General features: G+C 35.6%; 2 protein-coding genes across 4 annotated transcripts in view; one reads left to right on the forward strand and one right to left on the reverse strand.

Annotated features, from left to right (window-relative positions):
* The window catches only part of LOC137008722 (polycomb protein SCMH1-like), a 28,026-nt gene extending 8,224 nt beyond the window's left edge, over positions 1-19,802 (reverse strand). For 2 of the 3 annotated variants that reach the window (XM_067370430.1, XM_067370429.1), the window contains exons 1-9: positions 19,701-19,802; positions 11,681-11,750; positions 11,297-11,365; positions 11,138-11,214; positions 9,734-9,968; positions 7,935-8,023; positions 7,584-7,827; positions 1,474-1,766; positions 1,238-1,364 (exon numbers count right to left, since the gene is read on the reverse strand). In XM_067370430.1, coding sequence (XP_067226531.1) covers positions 1,238-1,364; positions 1,474-1,766; positions 7,584-7,827; positions 7,935-8,023; positions 9,734-9,968; positions 11,138-11,214; positions 11,297-11,365; positions 11,681-11,711 — 1,165 coding nt within the window. In that variant the 5' untranslated portion in view covers positions 11,712-11,750; positions 19,701-19,802. Of the gene's footprint in view, positions 1-1,237; positions 1,365-1,473; positions 1,767-7,583; positions 7,828-7,934; positions 8,024-9,733; positions 9,969-11,137; positions 11,215-11,296; positions 11,366-11,523; positions 11,575-11,680; positions 11,751-19,700 lie in introns of all 3 variants that reach the window. The other variant, XM_067370431.1, reaches the window with a different exon arrangement.
* A 418-nt stretch (positions 19,803-20,220) lies between these two features.
* The window catches only part of LOC137008980 (cyclin-dependent kinase-like 5), a 65,830-nt gene continuing 61,811 nt past the window's right edge, over positions 20,221-24,239 (forward strand). The window contains exon 1 of the mRNA XM_067370816.1: positions 20,221-20,313. The gene's annotated coding sequence lies outside the window, so the exon portion shown is untranslated. The remainder of the gene's footprint in view (positions 20,314-24,239) is intronic.

Here is a 24,239-nt window from a genome sequence, read left to right on the forward strand (position 1 = left end):
CCTAATATATGTGGGTGTACTGTGTGTAATTATTATGTATTTAAAAATACAAACACATTCATGTATATATTTGAGAAATATTTACAAGTATATGTATTTATTTATATTTTCTATAATTTATATTACATATAAATACATATAAAATAAATATTTTTTTGTACATAAATAACATATTTCTCTTAAATATATACATTAATTTGTGTGTATTTATATATACATATTATTTACACGCATTACTTACACATATATTATGCAAACTCAAACTTTTATTTTGTATGTGATTAATCACGATTAATCGTTTGACAGCCCTAGTCATTATATAGTCTGATTATTATGGTCGTATGGTCGGATAATAGTGATTACAATCTGATTACTGCAGTTACTGTATATAGCCTACTTATGGTTATATAATCTGATTATTATGGTTATATAGTCAGTTAGGCAAGTTAATATATTCTGATGATTGTGGCTATGTAGTCTGATTACTGCACTTATTTAGACTATTTACTGCAGTTACTGTATATAGCCTACTTACAGTATTATGGTTATATAATCTGATTATTATGGTTATATAGTCAGTTAGGCAAGGTAATATATTCTGATGATTGTGGCTATGTAGTCTGATTACTGCACTTATTTAGTCTGATTACTATGGTCATACGATCTGATAACTGAGGTTACAGTCTGATTACTGCAGTTACTGTATATAGCCTACTTATGGTTAAATAGTCTGATTATTATGGTCGATAATTGTGGTTTAGTAGTCTGATTACTTTATACAGTCTATTTAGTATGGTTATATAGTCTGATTATTGTAGTAGATAACTGTGGTAATATAATCTGATAATTGTTGTTATACAGTTTGATTATTGTGGTTAATTAGTCTGATCAAAGTCATAATATAGTCTGATAATTATTGTCGTATAGTCTGATAATTGTGGTTACAGTCTGATTTCTGCAGTTACTGTATATAACCTACTTATTATGGCTATATAATCTGATTATTGTGGTTATGTAGTCTGATTACTGTAGTTATTAAGTCCGATCAAAGTGGTTATATAGTCTTATTATTGTAGTAGATAACTGGTAATATAATCTGATCATTGTGGCTAATGTAGTCTGATTATTGTAGTTATATATTTTGATTACTGTGGTTATGCAATCTAAATATACAGATCAGACATCAGATGTTCCTCTGTGCGGCAGCATACGGGATATCAGAAGTTGTATTTGATACCAGTAGACACCACAGATGACGGGGATCCCAGAGAAGAGAGTCCATCGCTGGGCATCTGAGTCATGGGCACCCTGGAGTCTGAGCTGGCTGCTATAGACATAGATCTGTGAAGGAGTCTGGACTTCCTCTGAGAAATAAACACACAATATCCTTCAGTATTTCACCAAATAACAACCTGCACAACATCATCACACGAGACAGTCCTTCGTAAATACACAGAACTCTTTTAATGCTACCTTGCTGCCTGGTTTAGGTCCCCTCTTCTTATACGGGCGCAGGGGAAGCTGGGAGATGGGCGTGGTTTGGGGCGTGGCACCTCCTGGATCTTCTGTGTCCTGGGCCGCAGTGGAAGCGGCCAGGGCTTTCAGTAGCGCAATGGTCTCGCTTTTCGGCCGCCGTCCTCTGATGCCCTTCCGCACGGGGAGTTGAGGAAGAGGAGTCGGCAGGCGGTAAGGAGACGGCATGGAGCGCCGGGGCGGTTTGGGGTTTGAGGACGAGGAAGGGGTAGGACCCGGTTTTGGAGCGGTGACTGCAAAAATGAAAAAATAAAAGGAAAATTTAAAATAATAACAATAAAAGTAATGTTAAAGCAAAGTTATTATTGTTAACAAAAACTAGGGAAACTAGCCACAACGACTAATTTCCTCACGCTTCGGTCGCTCAACAACAACAAAGCTGGAGAATCTCACGCAGCCAAAATGAGGAAAGTGTTCAGCCTTACATTGTTCAAACCGGAGTCGACACTGATGGAGAGACTCAGGAAGAAGTTACAACTTTTAGACGTTTCTGAATGGTTAGTGGATAAATTGATGTAGTTGCTGTGGAGTTGATTCAACTCATCCACTAGCATGTGTCGTCATGTTCATCTTTTGTGTTGAATTGATCCTCGTTTGTGAAGCAGTCCGGCGTAAAATGACGGCATGACAACAACACTCGACTACAACAACTCTTCCTCTTCTCTAAAGCAGCCCAACATGGCCCCGCCCCATTTGTTGTGTGTTCTCGGGGGCGGGGTTTATGTAAATGTTGGGGTTTGTGATGTCACTAACCCAGGAAGAATCTCGTTGTAGTCCCTACCAGCCGTTTGTTGTAGTCCTTAAAAAAAGTGCTTATGTAGAAAGAAAATATCTCTCTTTGCATTGAACTTTGAGTGTCGTAACTTTGCAGATGTTATTTATGCTCAAACAGCAACATTACACACTAACTAAAGTTAAAAAAGTGAAATCATAATCAAGGAACCCTTTAAGTATGACCTCCATTCGTTGAAATTGCACAAAAAACAGGAGCCCTATTTTGTAGCTTATCCATGGAAAGTGCTGCGAACATTCAGAAGTGATGACCTCACCAAACACACACACTCACATCTGAACACATACAGTCCTTTAACACACACACACACAGTACAGCCCTTGAGTGCGGCTGTGGATACGAGTGTGTGTTTACCCTAAATAACTCCAGTAGAACTAAATTAGAGGGTGTGCGGGAGGAAAGAGCCCTTAAAGAGTTCACCAGAGATCTGACACGCTCGTACTGAAGCATATGGCAGCGATCAGGCAGACGGGCTTGAGTTTCAACATGACCCACTGCCCTACAGTCCAGCTAAAATACAGAAACACTGAGTCAGAGTCATGTGTATCACAGTCCTGAACGATTACCATATTCTTATTATTTTATAGGATACTTATATTATAGGAAACATCTTAAAATATGAAGTAGAAACAATAACTAGCAAAAAAAATGGTAATATCATGAATTTCTCTGAAATAAATGTAAATATCAAGTCAAATTTATTTGTATAGCACTTTTCACAATAAACATTGTTTTTTGAAAGCTTTGCTTTGATGTTAATGTTTATAATATCTTTATAATAGCTGCATTTTGCAGATTAGAGCTGGGTTATAATATAGTTTACATTTTGTGATGATACTAGCAATAAAGAAGTTAAGATTTTCTTAATACTATCTATTGCTTTATGCGAGTATACTATATGAATGCAGATAAAGTTTGACATATTTGTATATCTAACTTGATACATTTTGCAGCAAAATAAAAATATCAGGCAGTTGAGATTTGCTATAGTAAACTGTATATCAAGCGTACTGTATGTATGCAAAAAATGCTGGATATAATATACATCCAACATACTACATTTACATTTTTTGTGATGATATGTTGCATTCAAGCCATATCAGAATTACAATAATTTCGAGGTGACAACACGTGACGTTCAAACGCACCTATAGAAACAATCATGCAGCTAAGGTTTGATATATAGTATAGTGACATAATACTGGGGATGCACGATATATCAGCCACCATATCGGTATCGGCCGATATATGTTCATTTTTAATATTTTCGTTATCGGCCCGATTATTGTTATTACACCTGTTTTTGTAATCAGCCTCTCAAAAATTATTTGGATTGAGATTTATCGGCCAATATATCGGTGCATCCCTACATAATACCATAGTATACAAAATATGGTAATTATTCAGTGCCATGCTGGATATCAAAGTACTGCTTACACTTAATTTTAATGCGTCTTTGTTTCACTGTAATTATACATTTAAGTACTGTACTTACTATATGATTTGGTTTAGGTTTAGTTGCATGTAATTATGAGAATTTATAGTTACTATAGTAACTACATGTAACATATGTAACAATGACACTGTAAAATAATGTGTTACCAAAGTACTTTAGTATCTGATATGTTCAGTAACTCATGGTGAAGGAAAGGACATAAAAAACAGCAAAAAATCTGTAATTTCATGTGATTTTAATCCAGATAAATAAAGGCTGTTTGCTCCGGCAGCGATATCAAACGAAGACAGGGATATAAACCAACCAAAATCTACTGAACTCACTGCTGACACACACACACACACACACCTCACCTTATCAAACCCGCCACACCGACAGACATCAGCCGCACATCTGAAATGAATGAGAACGCTCCAATACTGCTGCGAACGCACACCAGAAGACACTCAGGTGTGTGTGTGTGTGTGTGTGTGTGTGTGTGTGAGTCACCACAGGAAAAGGAAAGCCAGTAAGAGGCATATATTTAAAGGCAGTAAGATGACATTTAAAATATTAATACCACACACTTTCACAACTTCTACAGTAGTTCATAATTACTAATATATATATATATATACATACATAAAGCAAGTTATACTTAGTGCACAAATGTTTCCAATAATGAAAAAAAATGCAATATCTAGCCATTGAAATATTTTAGATTAGGAAAAAAACTGAATAATTTATATTCACTATAGAAATTCCCATGCCTTTTCCAAATCATAAATTATAATTCCCTGATTTTCCACGACTATGGGAAAAATATGACTTTAAAATGTTTTTGACAAGTTTCATCTGCTCACCACGGCTTCATTTATTTGATCAAAAATACAGTAAAAACTGCAAAATTATAAAATATTTTTTACAATTTTAAATATCCGTTTTCTATGTGAATATATAGTAAACTGTAATTTATTCCTGTGATCAAAGCTGAATTTTCAGCATCATTACTCCAGTCTTCAGTGTCACATGATCCTTCAGAAATCATACTAATATGATGATTTGCTGATTTAGGATTATTATCAATATTGAAAACAGTTGTGCAACTTCATATTTTCATGGAAACCATGATAATTTTTTTTATGATTATTTAATGAATAAAAATTAGTATTTATTTAAAATAGAATCTTTTATAACCTTATAAATGTCTTTACTGTCATTTTTCATTCATTTAATGCATCCTTGCTGAATAAAAGTATTCATTTCTTTAAAGAAAAATTAATTTCCTTTAATGAGCCCTCTGATATGTTCCACCTGAATGTCACTCAACACACTAACTCTCGTGCCGTTTTCCTCTCCGTCAGCCCTGTTCCTCTGCTAATTCTCAATCTTTTTTCTCACAGAAGTGTGTGATTTGTTTATTTTCACACAAACTCTCGAATCCCTCCTGACCCGCACAGATCGCTCGCTAATTATCTCATTTACACATAATTACTTGGATGAGCTACAAAAAAATAAACAGAGCAGGTCATTCCATATTATCCAGATCCAACACAAACCCTTTAAACAAATGCCTGTAATTCGCATCACAACATGCAGCGCAGAATCATAAACACTGCAACACGAGATCCGGCGGAGTTTTGTATAATTTGGGAAAATTTTCTGCAAAGCACAAAGTCAGAATTAATTCCAGCTGCGTCCGAACGAACATTAACGGAAACACGTATATCATCATCTATAACTCATACTGACTCCGTTCAAAACACAAGATCTGGCTTAAATCCCGGCTAATTCATGACTTCAGTATGTGTTTTATTTTGAAAAACATTATAAAACGTCCTGGATTTTCTTTGGTCAAATAAGGCACTTTCTAAAGTTTCTGTGAGCTTCACTAAATAAAGCAGCCGCAATTATGATAACTAATCACTCCTAGTTAGTGTTAATTAGATCAACAGAATTCACTGTGAGAGTGTTCACAAGCAGTGGAGGCGGGGTCACTGTGTGGGTCGTCATGACAATGGGAATGATTGACAGTTAGGCTGGCCAGTGTTGTTCTCATTAACTGCTCTTATTAGGCTCTTTGTCCAAGGTAAATGATTCTCCCTTTTGCACCCAGTTTAATGTAATTTCATGAAATAATCACTATTTTTGTTTCAATCTCAAAAGCCAGAGGAGGTTTAGGACAGATGAGAACAGTTGAACTGAATTATGAATCCAGGCTGAAACTGCAGAAAGACACTGTAAAATATAACCAGACATGAGAGGAATTCATAAATAAAATGATTTACAAAAGTAAACTGGTCCAGTGATATGTGCTCAAAGAAATACAACAGCTGTGGAAGGAAAGGTGCTATGATGTCAGAAGATCTTTAGTCATGTGATTTCATGAGGGTCTCTGCAGTATGTGGAGTTTCAGAGAGCTTTTGCGCCCCCTGGTGTTGGTGAGGGTTTTATTTTATAGGAGAACAAAGTGTTACTTTAGTATTATTTACATACTGTAATAGTGAATATAGATTTTCATTTTATATTTCCACTTTTCATTTTCATTTTAGCTCAAGTTTTAGTAATTTTATTATGTGCTTTTGTCAGTTTTATTACTTTTAGTTTAAAGATTATGGTTTATTACGTTCATCTTTCTTTAGTGTGTAATGTTGTGGTTTGAGCGTGAAAAAAAAGAGTTCTTCTCTATATCAGTGTTTGTTTCTGAACTCCCTGAAACGCCTCCATTGAGTTTTCTTCACAATATTCCTCATTTAAATAATTAATGTGCAGAATAAAGGGGCGGGGCCTAGTTGAGTTAGTTAGTAGTGTGTTGAAACTGGCGGTTATGGTGAGGGGTGGGACATTTCCCAAACACCAATCACAACACACTGCTCCAGCCGACCAATCAGAGCACATTGTGCTTTTCAGAAGGAGGGGCTTCATAGAGACAGGAACTAAACAGAGTGTTACTGACAGACTGGGAAGAGAGGAGCTGCAACAATGGAGAATATGAGGAAAATAATCAACATTCAAGCAGGAAAACCTGTTCTAGTAGAGCACAAAAACAACATCAAGACTTTCAGAAAGGGCTTAAAGGGGCCTATTATGCCCCTTTCACAAGATGTAATATCAGTCTCTGGTGTCCCCAGAATGTGTCTGTGAAGTTTCAGCTCAAATCCTCCACAGATCATTTATTATAGCTTCCCAAATTTGCCCCTATTTGGGTATGAGCAAAAACACGCCGTTTTTGTGTGTGTCCCTTTAAATGCAAATGAACTGCAGCTCCCGCCCCCTTTCCAGAAGAGGGCGGAGCTTTAACAGCTCAACAACAACAAAGCTGGAGAATCTCACGCAGACAAAATGAGGAAAGTGTTCAGCCTTACATTGTTCAAACCGGAGTCGACACTGATGGAGAGACTCAGGAAGAAGTTACAACTTTTAGACGTTTCTGAATGGTTAGTGGATAAATTGATGTTGATTCAACTCATCCACTAGCATATTATTCTGAAAAAAAGTAGGCAAAAAGTTAACCTACTACTTCCTCTGAGAGTCTCAAGTGTGCATTCGATGGACACTTTACTCTCCACAGGAGAGGGTTTATGAATGACAGTGAAGCGACACAACTGACACTGGTAGGTCATGTGACAGTAACAACATGGCAGATGTAGTACATCCAAATTTAATTCATACTATCCATATTTATACCAAACAGAACATACTTTTTTAATGGTTGCAAAGTAAATTCAAATTCAAATGTAGGACCTACTCAGACAGTACATGATTTCGGAAACACACTGGATCGCCAGAGTCATTATGCTAATGAATGAAATCATCACTCACTGCTGTTGCCGGGCGGCTGTAGACCGTGTTTGGTGGCGGCGCACCAGCCCACGGGGAAGATGTCCCTGGAGTCGTAGCGGCACCAGTAATCGAACGCCCCCCTCCATCCGTCAAACATCACGAAGATCTCCTCCCCTTTCACCTCGCCGATGGTGGCCGGGCAGATCAGGTACGGGTTCTTCTTGTCCACGGCCTCCAGTTTCATCCCAGGCTTGAAGCCGTTGTGGGGCGGCCGCAGGGGCTCCTGATGGAATTACAGTACACAGGTGTCATCAAAACCTTTTAATGTGATTGCATGATGTAACAGTGTCATCCACGCAAATGACTTCTCTCTCCAAAGAGGTTCAGCACCTTTTTAAATGCCGTGGCAGGTGCCATTTCGGCTCCATTAAGGGTCCTCAGGAGAAACATGGGCCACGACGAGGCGTTCATCCTGAATCCTGAGAACATGAGAGAGAAAGAATCCATAATTCTGCTTGCATGTAATCACATTCATGTCGAACAACAACAACAAAAAAAATCAAAATGCGGCCTAAAACAAGACGCAAAACAGGAAGCATTAAGAGGAATAGAATTTAATGACATTAATGTTGATTGAAATAAAGCGTTAAAATAAATAAAATAGAATATAAAAAAGAAAACTTTTATTTTAGTTAGTTGCAAAAGCAAAATTTCTAATTTGTGGTTTAAGTTGAATACAGTTACTACAACTAAAAATACAAAAAAAATCATTAACAAAGTAATCCTTAACAGAAATAAAACAGAATATTAAAATGTATATATATATTTCAATTAGTTTGGAAGGCAAAATTTCTCATTTTTATGTAAAGTAATTAAATTACTACAGCTAAAAGTACTAAAAAATTCACGTTAATTGAAATAAAGTGACCGTTAACAGAAATAAAATAGAATATAAAAAAGTCGATTTTTTATTTAATTTAGTTGCAAAGTCAAAATTTTAAATTTTCGTTTAGTATAAGTTGAAGTACTAAAATTACTACACCTAAAAATAATAAAAACAGCAACATTAATTGAAATAGAATAAACGTTAACAGAAACAAAAAAAAGAAAAAAAAACTTATTTCAGTTGCGAAGACAAAATTTCTAATTTGGGGTTAAAATTGAAGTAATAAAGTTACTACAACTAAAAATACTACAAAAAACTTAAACGTTGATTTAAATAAAGTAATCGTTAACAGAAATAAAATAGAATATAAAAAAGTCGATTTTTTATTTAATTTAGTTGCGAAGACAATTTCTCATTTTCGTTCAGTTTAAATTAAAGTAATAAAATTACTACAATAAAAATAAAAATAGTAAAAAACATCAACGTTAATTGAAATAAAGTAAACTTTAACAGAAACAAAAAAGAAAACTTATTTCAGTTAGTTGAAGGCAAAAAATGTTTAATTTGTGGTTTAAATTGAAGTTAAGTTACTACAACTAAAAATACTACAAAAATTAAAATTAAATGAAATAAAGTAGAATATAAAATATGTAAACTTATATCAGTTAGTTGTGAGGGAAAAATTTCTAATTTGTGGTTAAAGTTGAAGTAATAAACATTAATTGAAATTCAGTAAGCATTAACAGAAATAAAATACAGTAGAATATGAAGTCAACTTTATTTAATTTAATTGCAAAGGTTTCGCTTGTTTCGCTTAGTTTAAGTACTAAAATAACACCTACAACTAAAAAACATTAACGTTAATTTGAATATAGTAATTGTTAACAGAAATAAAACAGAATATAAAAAAGTCATTTCTTAGTCAATTTAGTTGCGAAGACAAAATTTCTCATTTTCATTCAGTTCACGTTAAATAAAATTACTACAACTAAAATAAATAAATAAATAGACATTTAAAAAAAAATCTAATAGAAACAACTAAAACAACAAAATTTTAATGAAAATATAAAGTATTAAAATTCAAACTAGTTTAAAAGATGAATAAATACTAAGACAGTGCAGTAATGATGCAGTGACACGAGACGGACTGTCCCTCCAAACACAGCCTCATGGAAATGACACAGTCAAATCAGCTGTTATTTTTGCCCACTTGTTTGTATAACTCATATTAATCATTAACTCTGCACTAGATCGTTCATTCTATTAGACGTCTGCTTCTTAGCAATACTGTGATCCTCTGTACCCAGCGGCGGCTGCAGCATGTCTCCGTTCTTCTCGCAGGTTCCGATTGGCTGGATGTCGGCGGAGTCGACCAATCGCCAGAAGTCGTTGGTGTTGTCGCTGCCGTCCAGTCGTAGGCGGAGCCTCACGCCCATTAAGCCCATCACCGTGGCGATGCAGGTGGAGGTGGAGTTTCGAGGGTCCCGGGCCTCCAGCTTCATGCCGGCCTTGAAGTCGTTGGAGGGAGGAAACTGAGACTGGAATCAGAGAACACGATATTAACCTCCAAAGACTGAACTTCATATCAGTTTGATTAGTCTGCATTTGAATTAACCCTGTCAAGCCTGACATATGAAGTAACAGTTAGAAAAATCTCGTTTTAAAATCAATAAAAATCAATAAAAGTTTGCAAATTATTTTTTTCTGAGCAACATATTTGAAAATATGGATTTTATGGCTCATATAGTATGATATAATGAGAATATGGAGGGAAAAACTGAGCAAAAATATGCAATTTGGTGCAGATGCTGATATTAATATGGACAAAAATTAAGATGAATTTCTGATGCTTGTATGGTAAATCAAGAATAAGAGTATTTATATAAAATACATATAAATATCAGCATCTTGAAAATGGTTGAAAATGGGCAAACCCAGCGATTGGGTTGTTCTAGAGACAACACTAATAATCAAAAGGTGAACATTTATTAATAAGCAATTTGATTAATGAATAATAATTCAACAAAAAACATTTAACATTAATAAATGTTCATTTCCAATTTATAATTTGGAATTTTAAAACAATAGTTGAGTTAAATAAAACTCTGACTGGGCAAACATTTAACCCATATCGCTGGGTCAAAACAACCCATATCGCTGGGTCAAAACAACCCAGTCGCTGGGTTTGTCCATTTTTAACCTGACTTGGGTTGTTTATAACCCAGTATTTTTTAGAGTGAAGCTCTGTAGTTTGAAAACATATAACACAAAGCGATGATGATTGAGAGATGAAGAAAAACCTTCCTCATAAAGCCTGATGATCATATTTGATACTCATGATTCTTCTCAAACACGATGTCTGGATAATCAAGTAAACTGAAGCTGCTTCAGTTCTTGAATTATTACAATATCAAAGTTATTCTTACGTTTACTTGATGAAAATCAGCGCAGATTTCACAGCAGAAAGATGTGAAGCACGAGCTGAAGGAGGACGTTTGTACGATAATACTGAAAGACTTTTACTTGCTAAAAAAGTCTAACGATCAGTCAGACGACAGAGGGCATGAAGGAGATTGTGTGCGACACGTTTTTCAGCCCTATTTGCACATCAAATATGATACAGTAGGCTTTATAGGGCTAATGTGATTTCTATTTACAGAGCAAACAGCATGTTTGTCTAAAAGTGTCCGTCACATGACGCTCTCACCTGTCTGAAGCAGCTGGGAGGGGCGGGAACGGATGACGTCTCTTTTAAATACTCCTCCCATGAGAAGGACTCAGTCACTGCAGCAGAGAAACACTCTCATTACATCATCACACACGAGCTGATCTCAGGTCAGTGTTTCAGGAGGGAGTGTGTCATTACCTTTGACTGGTCCAGGACCTGTGAGAGACATGCTCCTGCCCGCTTTATCCTTCTTACTGTCTTTGTGATCTGCAGAAGAACGACAGCAATCTCATGTTCTGATTACAATTTGTTTGAAAATGAAGTATTGAGTTGTTTTCATCATAATCAGCTAGAGCAGGTGCTGCAAACACTTTACAGTGAGCCTAACATTATTTCATTATTATACTATTGACTATTATATTCACCCAAACTGATCTTCTTATGCGTTCAGCTGAAGAATTAAAGTCATACTTGTTCTGGAACAACATTAAGTCGAGTAAATGATGACAGAATTGTAATTTTTGTGTGAAATGTCACTTTAATGCGTACTGTCGTCTCACTGTAAGTCTGTGTGTGTTTTACCTTTCAGTACCGTCCGGCCCATGCTGACCATCAACTCTGATGAGATTCTGAAGAGATCCGAGCGCTCGACCTGTGACACACACAGAGATTCATGCAGATTTGTCAAATCAACATCTTTAATCGTAGCTTTGCATTTTTAAAAACGTAAACATTTTATTTCAGCAAAGTTGCCAGGGCAACATTTCTCCTTTTCATTTCATTTAAGCTGAAATACTAAAATAACTACAATAATAAACTACAACTTATATATATATATATACATATATTTATATATATATATATATATATATATATATATATATATATATATATATATATATTATATATATATATACATATATTTATATATATATGGTTGGTATAGACATATTTTAAAAAGAAAAGCTGATAAAAATTACAAAAACACAACAAAATTACCAAAACTTCACACGAAAACAGTACATATAAAATAAAATTAATTTTAAAATCCTGCTTGTTTTTAAAATGCTACATTTTAAAATGTGTCGCTAGTGAGATCCAGTTCATATAATAGGTGAATTCAGAAACAATGCATAGCATTTAAAGTCTGAATTGCCCCAATATTAGGAAAATTCTGTATTATATTCTGTATAATATTGCAGTTTGCATTCATTCGTTTTTTTATTGCATTTTTTTTTAATCATTAATACTGTCTAATTGCCACATATTTTATAAATATATGCTCTCCAAGGCTGCATTTATTCAATCAGAACTACAGTAAAAATAGTCAAAATGTGAAATATTATTAAAATTTAAAATAACTGTTTTCTATGTGAATATATAGTAAACTGTAATTTATTTCTGTGATCAAAGCTGAATTTTTTAGCATCATTACTCTAGTCTTCAGTGTCACATGATCCTTCAGAAATCATTCTAATATGATGATTTGATGCTCAATAAACATTTATGATTATTATCTGTTAAAAACAGTTGTGCTGTGAGATAAAATCAAAACAAACAAGAGTAAATTTTAAAAATAACATTTTATATATTTGTTTATTACTGCTCTAAAAACACTGATATTTTAGTATTCTAAAAGACAAAATAATTAAATTTTACACAATTATCACAAAAGATACAGTCATTGATGTTTGAGGAGACAAAACACACAATATTAAAAGAACAAAGTGTGTAAATTAAGCAAATTAAGTTAATATTTTGTCTTTTTTGTCAAATATAGTATTCAACTGATTAAAAACGCAATGAAACATGCTAAATATGCCAAAATTGCAAAACCAGAGTAAAATAACCTAGTAAAGTAGCAAAACAACCTGTAGCTGTAGTTTCGTCAGATAAATACCTCATATTTTCCTCATATTTTGATGGTTTAATCAAACTTTTAGGGTCATTAAAAACTAAACTCCCCTCCGGACATCACTTTCACTGCTGTAGCTCAATCTGTAGCAGCTTTAGTAATAATACACAATAAACCAAAAGCCATTTCTATGATCCATCTTATAAAAGAGAAAAGATTAAGATCTTGCAGATTATTTATGAGAACATCCCACAGTTTGCCCTGAGCGAGACATGTGTGTGTGTGTGTGTGTGTGTGTGAGAGAGTCAGCAGCAAACACACGGATCTCTCTAAAGAGACATGAAACACACACACACACTCTGCTGAACGCCGTCTTGTTCAGGAGTGTGTGCTGAGGTGCGTTCTCATCTTTGACGGATGGAAACTTCCCAAAACACACAAACACACACATCCTTTCTAAAGTAAAGAAACACTAAAAACATCTAACCTCCCGAACTGAGTGAGAGCAGCGGATCATTCCTGACATGATATGACGACAATGACTCTTATTAGATCAGAAACTGAATCCACATGCCGGCAGACAATTATAGACAGCAAAAATGAGTTCCTTATTTATGTCAAGCAATTAAGAGTTCGTTCCTCTTTGGTCTCATGTGACCTTCTCATTCTGTCGTTCAGTCATAATCGCTCTTTCACTGCGACTCTCGCTGGTGTCGTCTCAGGTTTCCCTCGCTCCTCTCACAGAATAATCAGTGTTTCTGTGCGAGAACAGGCGTCTCTCTGACTTCAACTAAAACCATTAAAAAAACTTTTTTAATTCTTGAAACAAAATAAACATTAACTGAAATAACATAACTAAACTTATTTCATTTCAGCTATGCAGCTGCCAAGGTAACTTTCTCATTTTCGTTTAGTTTAAGTACTAAAAATGACTAAAACTAAATAAGCTACAATCAAATCTTAATAGAAACTATTATAGACATTAAAAAAAACAGATAAAAGTGACAAAAACAACACAATGATTAAAAATTTGACTTAAATTCACATGAAAACAGTATATACAAAAATAAAATCAAATTAAAAATATTAATAAAAATTTACTTAAAATAAAATAAACATTAACTGAAATAAAATCTAATATAAAAAACTTAAACATTTTATTTCAGCAAAGTTGCCAAGGCAACATTTCTCATTTTCATTTAATTTAAGTTGAAATACTAAAATAACTACAATAATAAACTACGACTTATATATTTTATATATTATATATATTATAAAATTACCAAAACTTTAACTTAAATTCACATGAAAACAGTACATATAAAAATCAATTTAAAAATCCTAATAAAAAATATAATAATAGTACATCAATGATACTAAAATAACCTTTTCATTACTTTAAATTCTTAAAATATAAAAAACATTTTCGTTTAGTTTAAGTTGAAGTAGAAAAATAACTAAAACTAAATAAACCGAAATGTAATAAAAACTATAAACTAAAAACACAACAAAATTTCTAAAACTTTAGCTAAAATTCAAATGAAAACAGAAAGTATAGAAAAAATAAAATCTCATTCAATGTAATATTAACAAAAACTATAATAATAGTTGATCAATGATACAGACGAGAGGAAAGAGTTTGGCGTGTTTTCTTTGGGTCCCTCACACGTATTTATCAGGGAAAATGTCATGTTTTTATGTAAATATTACACAGAAACTCATTCTGCTTGTGTTTGATGAAAGAGAATGTTGTAATTATAAATCTTACACTAAACTCAGCTCACCTATGACGACAAAACGTAATAAACTATAATAAACTGCAATGTGGAGTTCATAAATGTCTGGCTCTGCCAAAGATCCTTAGTTAAGGAAACAGATGATCTGTAGCTAATGATGTGTGTGGGGTCAGAGGTCATGCTAACGAAGTGTTTGTGAGGACTGAACAACGATTTCAGCTATAATGACATACATGCGTGTGAATAAAGCCACAACATCAGTGAAGTTGAGAATAAATACAATCAGAACTTTCTTCCTCAAAATTCCCCCCAAAAAATCAAGTTGAACCAAATTAAAAATAGAATACTTGATTCAATTTAAACTGATTTTAATTGAAAAAGAAAGTGCTGCATTACAGTAATGGGAATTTGGGTGGAAAATGTGCTAAACTGTCATGAAAATAAAAAATAATGTCTCAATGGTCCATAAAACAGGCTTCGTGTTTCATTATTTTTAGGGTGAAATATGACACATGCGGATTCTCAGATCCTTCTAATATTATTATTATTTCAGATTTTACATGTTTCTCTGCATCACAGAGAAAGATATCCAATACCAATACACTAAAAACAACATATTATTCAATGCAAATCAACATGCACAATGACTCAGATATCAGTCTGACACACTCATTTCACCTGTTTTGCATCAGGATGATGAACTTACACTCAAATGACTTTTGGAAAAAACACACAGAGCTGGAAACTCTTGCTTACGGAAAACTTGTGTTGATTTATCTGATTTGATCTTGATTAACTTGAGAGAAATCAGATTAAACACGCTTCTAAAACTAACATGAGTCATTATATTCCTGAAACATTTTGATCATTTGCTTAAATAAGCTCCTAAAACCAAGAAAAAGCAGCTAAACACAAACACTTTATTCACCAGAACTCATTTATGAAAGGAGAATTTCGTTTCAAATCATCTGTAAATATAACTGCATGCAACAATTTACATAAAAAAATGTTAGTTTAATGGTTTTCGAAAATTCTAAAAAAAAATAAAAATAAAATGGCTATGAAAAAATTGTCCAATATTTAGAATTGAATTCAATGTCAAAATTACTGTAAAACGTTTTATGAACGAATGACACAGAAACTTGTGCGATCTAATGTGTGCCAAATCGTCAAATCTTACAGTAAAAGAGCACAGACTCGACTTATGAATGACATTTGACTTCAAACATTTTAAATTAGCAGTTTTATAAATCGTTTAAGTAAATATTGAATATAAAGCAAATAACACATTACTATACTGAATTACATAAATATATAAAGCAATTAACATTAAAATTTCTATTAACGTTATAAAATTAACAAATGTTACAATCATCAGCACATCTCACAAACCTCTCTCCGACTCGTCTAAAGCGGTTTAATCATAACATATCCCATAATTCCCCACAGTATTCCCTGGGGCATCACATTCCTGAAGCTCTTTTGGCACACTTCATCCATAAACGTAATATTCCAGCAGCCAGATCTGCCCTCTGATTCACCCACAACATCCAGGAGTCATTCACAATTCAGTTTCATTTCAGCCAACTGCTCGACTTGAGATGCTTTGTCTCAATGACCGGGTCATTGTGATTGACAGGTGGGCTGGGTTTATTGGCTGATGTAGGCGTGTTTGAGTGTGGTTCAGACTATTATTTATATAATTACACCACAGCCGTTGCAAATTATATATTAAATTCCCACCACCATTCATAAAAAGTTACCGAACACGTTTCAGCGCTGATTCTACTCTCATCTAGTCTGGGTAAACCCCCAGGCTGGGTTTACCCAGACTAGATGAGAGTAGAATCAGCGCTGAAACGTGTTCGGTAACTTTTTATGAATGGTGAGTTTCCCGAAAGCATCATTGGTGAACCATGGTCGTAATTCCCATTGAACTTTATTGGTAACGACGGAACTTGCGACCATAGTTCGCTTTGGGAAACGCACCCCTGATCTGCCGGCGATTTGATTTCGCTCGGCAACTCAGTCTGGAAACCCGTACATTCATTTCTACTGCTCCTGTTACACTTTTGCGGGAACCAATCACAGACTGGCTTATCCACCTTGCTCGCTATTGGCGGGTATAACACGATGATGATAGAGTAGCGACGGCAAGCAGCTTTCAAACTCTATCTGATCTACCCGTCTCTCCAAAATAACAATGCACAATCACAGTGACGCCGATAGTGTTAAGCATTTACCTCATGACGACAGTCTCTTCATAGGAAGATTACAAACGGCGATTAATGACACACAATGATTCTCTGCTGTTATTTTGGTGGTTTGCTTCACGATGTGAGTACAGGACTCTTTTACTTCAATGCCCCTTGATGGTAGACAATATTTTTATCATTTGCTCTATATGTTTCGTCTCCCTGCTTCTTGAATCTCGCGCCGCCTGAGCTGACTGGAATTATTTTGGTTGTCATGACAATGACGTAGTTAAGGGCGGCTATATTCCGCGTTCATTTACACTGAACCAGAACATCAGAGTCGCCTTTTAACCTCTCGACGATGCTGAATGACTTCTTTAGTTAGCAAACAAATCGCTCGATGCCATTGCTGCTTCTGCAAACCGCGGATCAATGCTACAAACTAACCCTGCGTCTCAATCAGTTCACATGGTAAACCTGTCTAGAGTTTTCGCATCGCTCTGCAAAGTACGTCACCTGGATCGTTGATCTGATTGGTTGAAGGATTGCGTGAATAATGCTCATTGATCACGCCTCTTGTGCAGTAAGAAATACATAGCAAACTCCCCAGACCAATGTTCAATTTTAAATTAAGCTTGGTCTGGTGACAGCCAGACTAAGTCTCATCTGGCGCGTTGAACCCTTTGAACTTTTTTTGGGACCGTTCATATGTCGCGTCTAAAAACGCATGGAAACGCGTCGGCGCCGCTTTCTCCTTCCCAAAGCGCTCGGGCGCTGCGGTAGCGTCTGCCGTTACTAAGCAACCATGAGCTGCGCAAACATGTAAAATCTGAAATAATATTATTAGAAGTGTTTGTGTGGTGGGCGGAGTTTATTGGCTGATGTAGGTGTGTTTGTGTGTGGTGGGTGGGGTTTATCTGTGTTTCTCTTCCTTTTCATCATTTGCAACAACAGACATGTGCTCAGCACTCCTTTCATTTCCATGTTTGATTTCAAGCAGTTTGCATCATACAGCACATGTCCCGGCATAGGAAACAATACAGAGCGCTCTCTCTCTCTCTCTCTCTCTTCCACATCAGAAGCACTCTCCATCTTTGAACATGAGACTAAATGAATGTTACATTCAACACAAACAACCTCCACCTGAACAGAATATTCATCACAGCTCCGATAACTGAAGAGACATTTACATCACAAACAAACATCTGCACAAGCCCATTATCTCACATAAATAACATCAACATTTTAAGATGAAATACTAAATGTTTAAACTATGAACCAGCTATTCCCTTTCAAACATGTACCATATTAACCACAGTTTACACCTAAAAACTCACAGCTACTAGTAATTTTTACTATAAAAACATGGTAACTTTGCAATTACTGTCATATAAAAATAACAAAAGGAATACCCATTTTCATTTATTATGAATTTATAGTTTTTTCCCCCACCAAAATGCTATAGTTACGACAGTTATACAACAGTGAAATCATAATAAATGATTAATATGTGGTACATTTTTCATAATTACACTACATTTGAATAACAAAAACACTAATAATAGAGAAGAACTTTAACAAGGATTAATACTTTTATCATTTGTAAAAATATGTTTCAAAATCATTTCATAAATTATATATAGCATATAGACTATATCCAATAATAAAACAGCATATGTTATAGTATTAATTATATGTACATTTTTATATATTTTAATTATATAGTGCTATACTAGATATATTTTATTACTGTATATAGTAACAAAAGCACGATACACAATGTATCGGCCACCATATCGGTATCGGCCGATAATATACGTTAATTTTTAATGTTATTGTTATTGAGCCGATAAGAAAATTAGGCTGATATATTAAAGCCGATAAATAATAGATTATTTTGTTCAGCGGAGACACTTCAGATGTGCATTATCGGTCTATATATCAGTTATCGGCTTTCAAAATATAAATAATTATCGGTATCGACCAAATTTTCATATCGTGCATTCCTATATATAGTATTAATAACAAATACACTCATTGTCAAATACTTTTTCACATAAAAATCTATCATATAGATAACAGTTATTAAGTATGAAAACATTTGGTATCAGAATCACATAAAATAAATAAATAATAATAATTAAATAATAAATAGTAAAAAAAGAATATAAATCTAAAATATTATTGTTTCACTATTTTACCCTTACTGAGCCAGTAGATATGGTAATACTAAAATAATCTGATTCATAACCTAGTATTGAATGATTACCATATTCAATTTTCAATGTATTTATATGGAATTTCAAAAAATACCATGGTAAATGTCGGGAAAACATGGTATTTTTTAGTTCATCATGATCGCGTAAACTTTATAAATGTTATCTGTCGTGTAAACTGTAAAAGTAGAGCAATACACACATTACTGATACTAAAATAGGATAAATAATGTATCTGAGATTGAATGATCGCTATCGGACTGTGTTTACATACGCCTGAGATTGACATCTGATATAAAGGAAACGTCATCAGCGATGACGACACACCTCTGTTCATACACATCATCAACATAATGATAAATACCAACGAAACACAAAACATACACATGATATTTGATCAATCCCGCCCGGATCCAGGAATACTTCTGAAATAACAACATGAATAATCGCCACCAGCACAGAAAGTGTTGAACATCAGGCAAAATAAACGCCTAAATCATCACATATAGACTTTAAAAGGCTCATATTTATCGTCTGATATAACGATCAAGCGCATAACGCATGGAAAAAAATAAAATAAGTGTAGAAATGTCGACCAACCTTCGCAAATTTGTCGAAATGTAGTCAGAATTCAGTACTTTTCACAGCTCTCTGTCGCCATGTTTGGGGTCAGAACTGCGCATGCGCAGAAGCAGAGCAGCGTTGCGTGTTGGCTTTCTCGTACGCACACGTTTATTATACTGAAAGCCTTTCATTGACTTTTACTATTTTTTAATTAAGCATGGTTTAAATGACGCTTATAATAATTATTTAATAATAATAAATTAATTATAGCCAATTATAGCATCATGATCCTTACAGGTCTCATTCTGGCGTGTTTAGATATTGATTAAGACTGTTTAATCAGTTAATGGAGATGTTTTATTGGTTTAATGTGTACCAGTGTAGTTTTATTTGAGTAGTACTAAATATAATGATATTGAAATTTTGTTTTTGGGGACAGAATTCATAAAAACATTCTTATTTACTTCTAATGTACCAAAGTTTTACACTTAGTGTTTTAAAAACAGCTGGTAGAGAAAACATACATTTAGGTTGTGTGTGTGTGTGTCTCTTCTTTCTCTCAGTAATGGCTCATGTCGACTGCTGTTGGACACTTTGTTTTGTGGTTCATAAGACGTAGGTGGGTGACATCAGGCTGTCTGGACTGGCGGTGAGTTTTTATAGTTGTGGTGTGGGTGTATCTCTTTGACATTATAAGATAAGGTAGACTAATGCATGCACTACATCTCAGGACTTCATCAGGTGTATGTGATGTAGTGTGTAGACTTAGAAACAACTAATCTACTTGTTGACTTTATGAGACATTTGGGCTGTGAAGGTCAAGATGCTCATGTGCATTACTCAAAAGAAAATAATCATCTTGACCTTTATATCGATCTGAAGGCATCACACAGCAGCTCAAAATTCTGTGTAAAGACGTGATGCCGCATAAAAGCTTGACTAAATTATGTCTGCTCTGACCCACTTCAGCCTCTAGTATCACAGTATTGTTGTGTAAATGCATTTATGCCAGCATTTTATGAGCAGCATGTAAAGACACCTAAATGCCATTTCAGAAGCACTTCTGTGCCACCTTTGCACTGTAAAATATATCTAATGGCAAATGTACTCTGTAAAGGCGGCACAGAAGTGCTTCTGAAGTGGCATTTACTTTAAGTGTCTTTACACAGAGGCACAGAAGTGCTTCTGAAGCGGCATTTAAGTTACTTACGTAGAGGCGTTTAATGCTGCTCAGAGGTGGCATAAAGTCTTTTTACACATAGGCATTTAATGCTGCTCAGAGGTGGCATAAATGCATTTATGTCAAATTTACACTGCAAAGGTGGCACAGAAGCGCTTCTGAAGCGGCATTTAAGTGTCTTTACATACAGGCGTTTAATGCTGCACAGAGGTGGCATAAATGCATTTATGTCAAATTTACACTGCAAAGGTGGCACAGAAGCGCTTCTGAAGCGGCATTTAAGTGTCTTTACATACAGGCGTTTAAAGGAACACTCCACTTTTTTTGAAAATAGGCTCATTGTCCAACTCCCCTAGAGTTAAACAGTTGAGTTTTACCGTTTTCGAATCCATTCAGCCGATCTCCGGATCTCCGGTTGAACTATGCTAAGCTATGCTTAAAGTGGTACCGCCAAAACCGGAGATCGGCTGAATGGATTCGAAAACGGTAAATCTCAACTGTTTAACTCTAGGGGAGTTGGACAATGAGCCTATTTTCAAAAAAAGTGGAGTGTTCCTTTAATGCTCCTCAGAGGTGGCATAAATGCATTTATGTCAAATTCACACTACAAAGGCAGCGCAGAAGTGCTTCTGAAGCGGCATTTAAGTGTCTTTACATAGAGGTGTTTAATGCTCCTCAGAGGTGGCATAAATGCATTTATGTCAAATTCACACTGCAAAGGTGGCACAGAAGTGCTTCTGAAGCGGCATTTAAGTGTCTTTACATAGAGGTGTTTAATGCTGCTCAGAGGTGGCATAAATGCATTTATGTCAAATTCACACTGCAAAGGTGGCACAGAAGTGCTTCTGAAGCGGCATTTAAGTGTCTTTACATAGAGGTGTTTAATGCTGCTCAGAGGTGGCATAAATGCATTTATGTCAAATTCACACTGCAAAGGCAGCACAGAAGTGCTTCTGAAGCGGCATTTAAGTGTCTTTACATAGAGGTGTTTAATGCTGCTCAGAGGTGGCATAAATGCATTTATGTCAAATTCACACTGCAAAGGCAGCACAGAAGTGCTTCTGAAGCGGCATTTAAGTGTCTTTACATAGAGGTGTTTAATGCTGCTCAGAGGTGGCATAAATGCATTTATGTCAAATTCACACTGCAAAGGTGGCACAGAAGTGCTTCTGAAGCGGCATTTAAGTGTCTTTACATAGAGGTGTTTAATGCTGCTCAGAGGTGGCATAAATGCATTTATGTCAAATTCACACTGCAAAGGTGGCACAGAAGTGCTTCTGAAGCGGCATTTAAGTGTCTTTACATAGAGGTGTTTAATGCTGCTCAGAGGTGGCATAAATGCATTTATGTCAAATTCACACTGCAAAGGTGGCACAGAAGTGCTTCTGAAGCGGCATTTAAGTGTCTTTACATAGAGGTGTTTAATGCTGCTCAGAGGTGGCATAAATGCATTTATGTCAAATTCACACTGCAAAGGCAGCGCAGAAGTGCTTCTGAAGCGGCATTTAAGTGTCTTTACATAGAGGTGTTTAATGCTGCTCAGAGGTGGCATAAATGCATTTATGTCAAATTTACACTGCAAAGGTGGCACAGAAGCGCTTCTGAAGCGGCATTTAAGTGTCTTTACATACAGGCGTTTAAAGGAACACTCCACTTTTTTTGAAAATAGGCTCATTGTCCAACTCCCCTAGAGTTAAACAGTTGAGTTTTACCGTTTTCGAATCCATTCAGCCGATCTCCGGATCTCCGGTTGAACTATGCTAAGCTATGCTTAAAGTGGTACCGCCAAAACCGGAGATCGGCTGAATGGATTCGAAAACGGTAAATCTCAACTGTTTAACTCTAGGGGAGTTGGACAATGAGCCTATTTTCAAAAAAAGTGGAGTGTTCCTTTAATGCTCCTCAGAGGTGGCATAAATGCATTTATGTCAAATTCACACTACAAAGGCAGCGCAGAAGTGCTTCTGAAGCGGCATTTAAGTGTCTTTACATAGAGGTGTTTAATGCTCCTCAGAGGTGGCATAAATGCATTTATGTCAAATTCACACTGCAAAGGTGGCACAGAAGTGCTTCTGAAGCGGCATTTAAGTGTCTTTACATAGAGGTGTTTAATGCTGCTCAGAGGTGGCATAAATGCATTTATGTCAAATTCACACTGCAAAGGTGGCACAGAAGTGCTTCTGAAGCGGCATTTAAGTGTCTTTACATAGAGGTGTTTAATGCTGCTCAGAGGTGGCATAAATGCATTTATGTCAAATTCACACTGCAAAGGCAGCACAGAAGTGCTTCTGAAGCGGCATTTAAGTGTCTTTACATAGAGGTGTTTAATGCTGCTCAGAGGTGGCATAAATGCATTTATGTCAAATTCACACTGCAAAGGCAGCACAGAAGTGCTTCTGAAGCGGCATTTAAGTGTCTTTACATAGAGGTGTTTAATGCTGCTCAGAGGTGGCATAAATGCATTTATGTCAAATTCACACTGCAAAGGTGGCACAGAAGTGCTTCTGAAGCGGCATTTAAGTGTCTTTACATAGAGGTGTTTAATGCTGCTCAGAGGTGGCATAAATGCATTTATGTCAAATTCACACTGCAAAGGTGGCACAGAAGTGCTTCTGAAGCGGCATTTAAGTGTCTTTACATAGAGGTGTTTAATGCTGCTCAGAGGTGGCATAAATGCATTTATGTCAAATTCACACTGCAAAGGTGGCACAGAAGTGCTTCTGAAGCGGCATTTAAGTGTCTTTACATAGAGGTGTTTAATGCTGCTCAGAGGTGGCATAAATGCATTTATGTCAAATTCACACTGCAAAGGCAGCGCAGAAGTGCTTCTGAAGCGGCATTTACTGTAAGTGTCTTTACACAGACTGTTTAATGCTGCTCAGAGGTGGCATAAATGCATTTATGTCAAATTCACACTGCAAAGGCAGCGCAGAAGTGCTTCTGAAGCGGCATTTACTGTAAGTGTCTTTACACAGACTGTTTAATGCTGCTCAGAGGTGGCATAAATGCATTTATGTCAAATTTACACTGCAAAGGTGGCACAGAAGCGCTTCTGAAGCGGCATTTAAGTGTCTTTACACAGACTGTTTAATGCTGCTCAGAGGTGGCATAAATGCAATTATGTCAAATTCACACTGCAAAGGCGGCACAGAAGCGCTTCTGAAGCGGCATTTAAGGCCCTGTCCACACGGAGACGCGTTTCAGTGAAACCGCACAAATTTTTTATCGGATAGGCGTTTCGTCCACACGGATCCGGCGTTTTCGGAAGGTGAAACCGGTATTTTTTGAAACCGGGTGCCAGAGTGGAAAAATTTGAAAACGCCGGCTTGGCGTTGTCGTGTGGACGGGGCAATCCGTATATTTTCTGAAACGATGACGTCATCACCCCACGTGTC

The sequence above is a fragment of the Chanodichthys erythropterus genome, chromosome 20, assembly GCF_024489055.1.
Source record: "Chanodichthys erythropterus isolate Z2021 chromosome 20, ASM2448905v1, whole genome shotgun sequence".
Lineage (NCBI taxonomy): Eukaryota > Metazoa > Chordata > Actinopteri > Cypriniformes > Xenocyprididae > Chanodichthys > Chanodichthys erythropterus.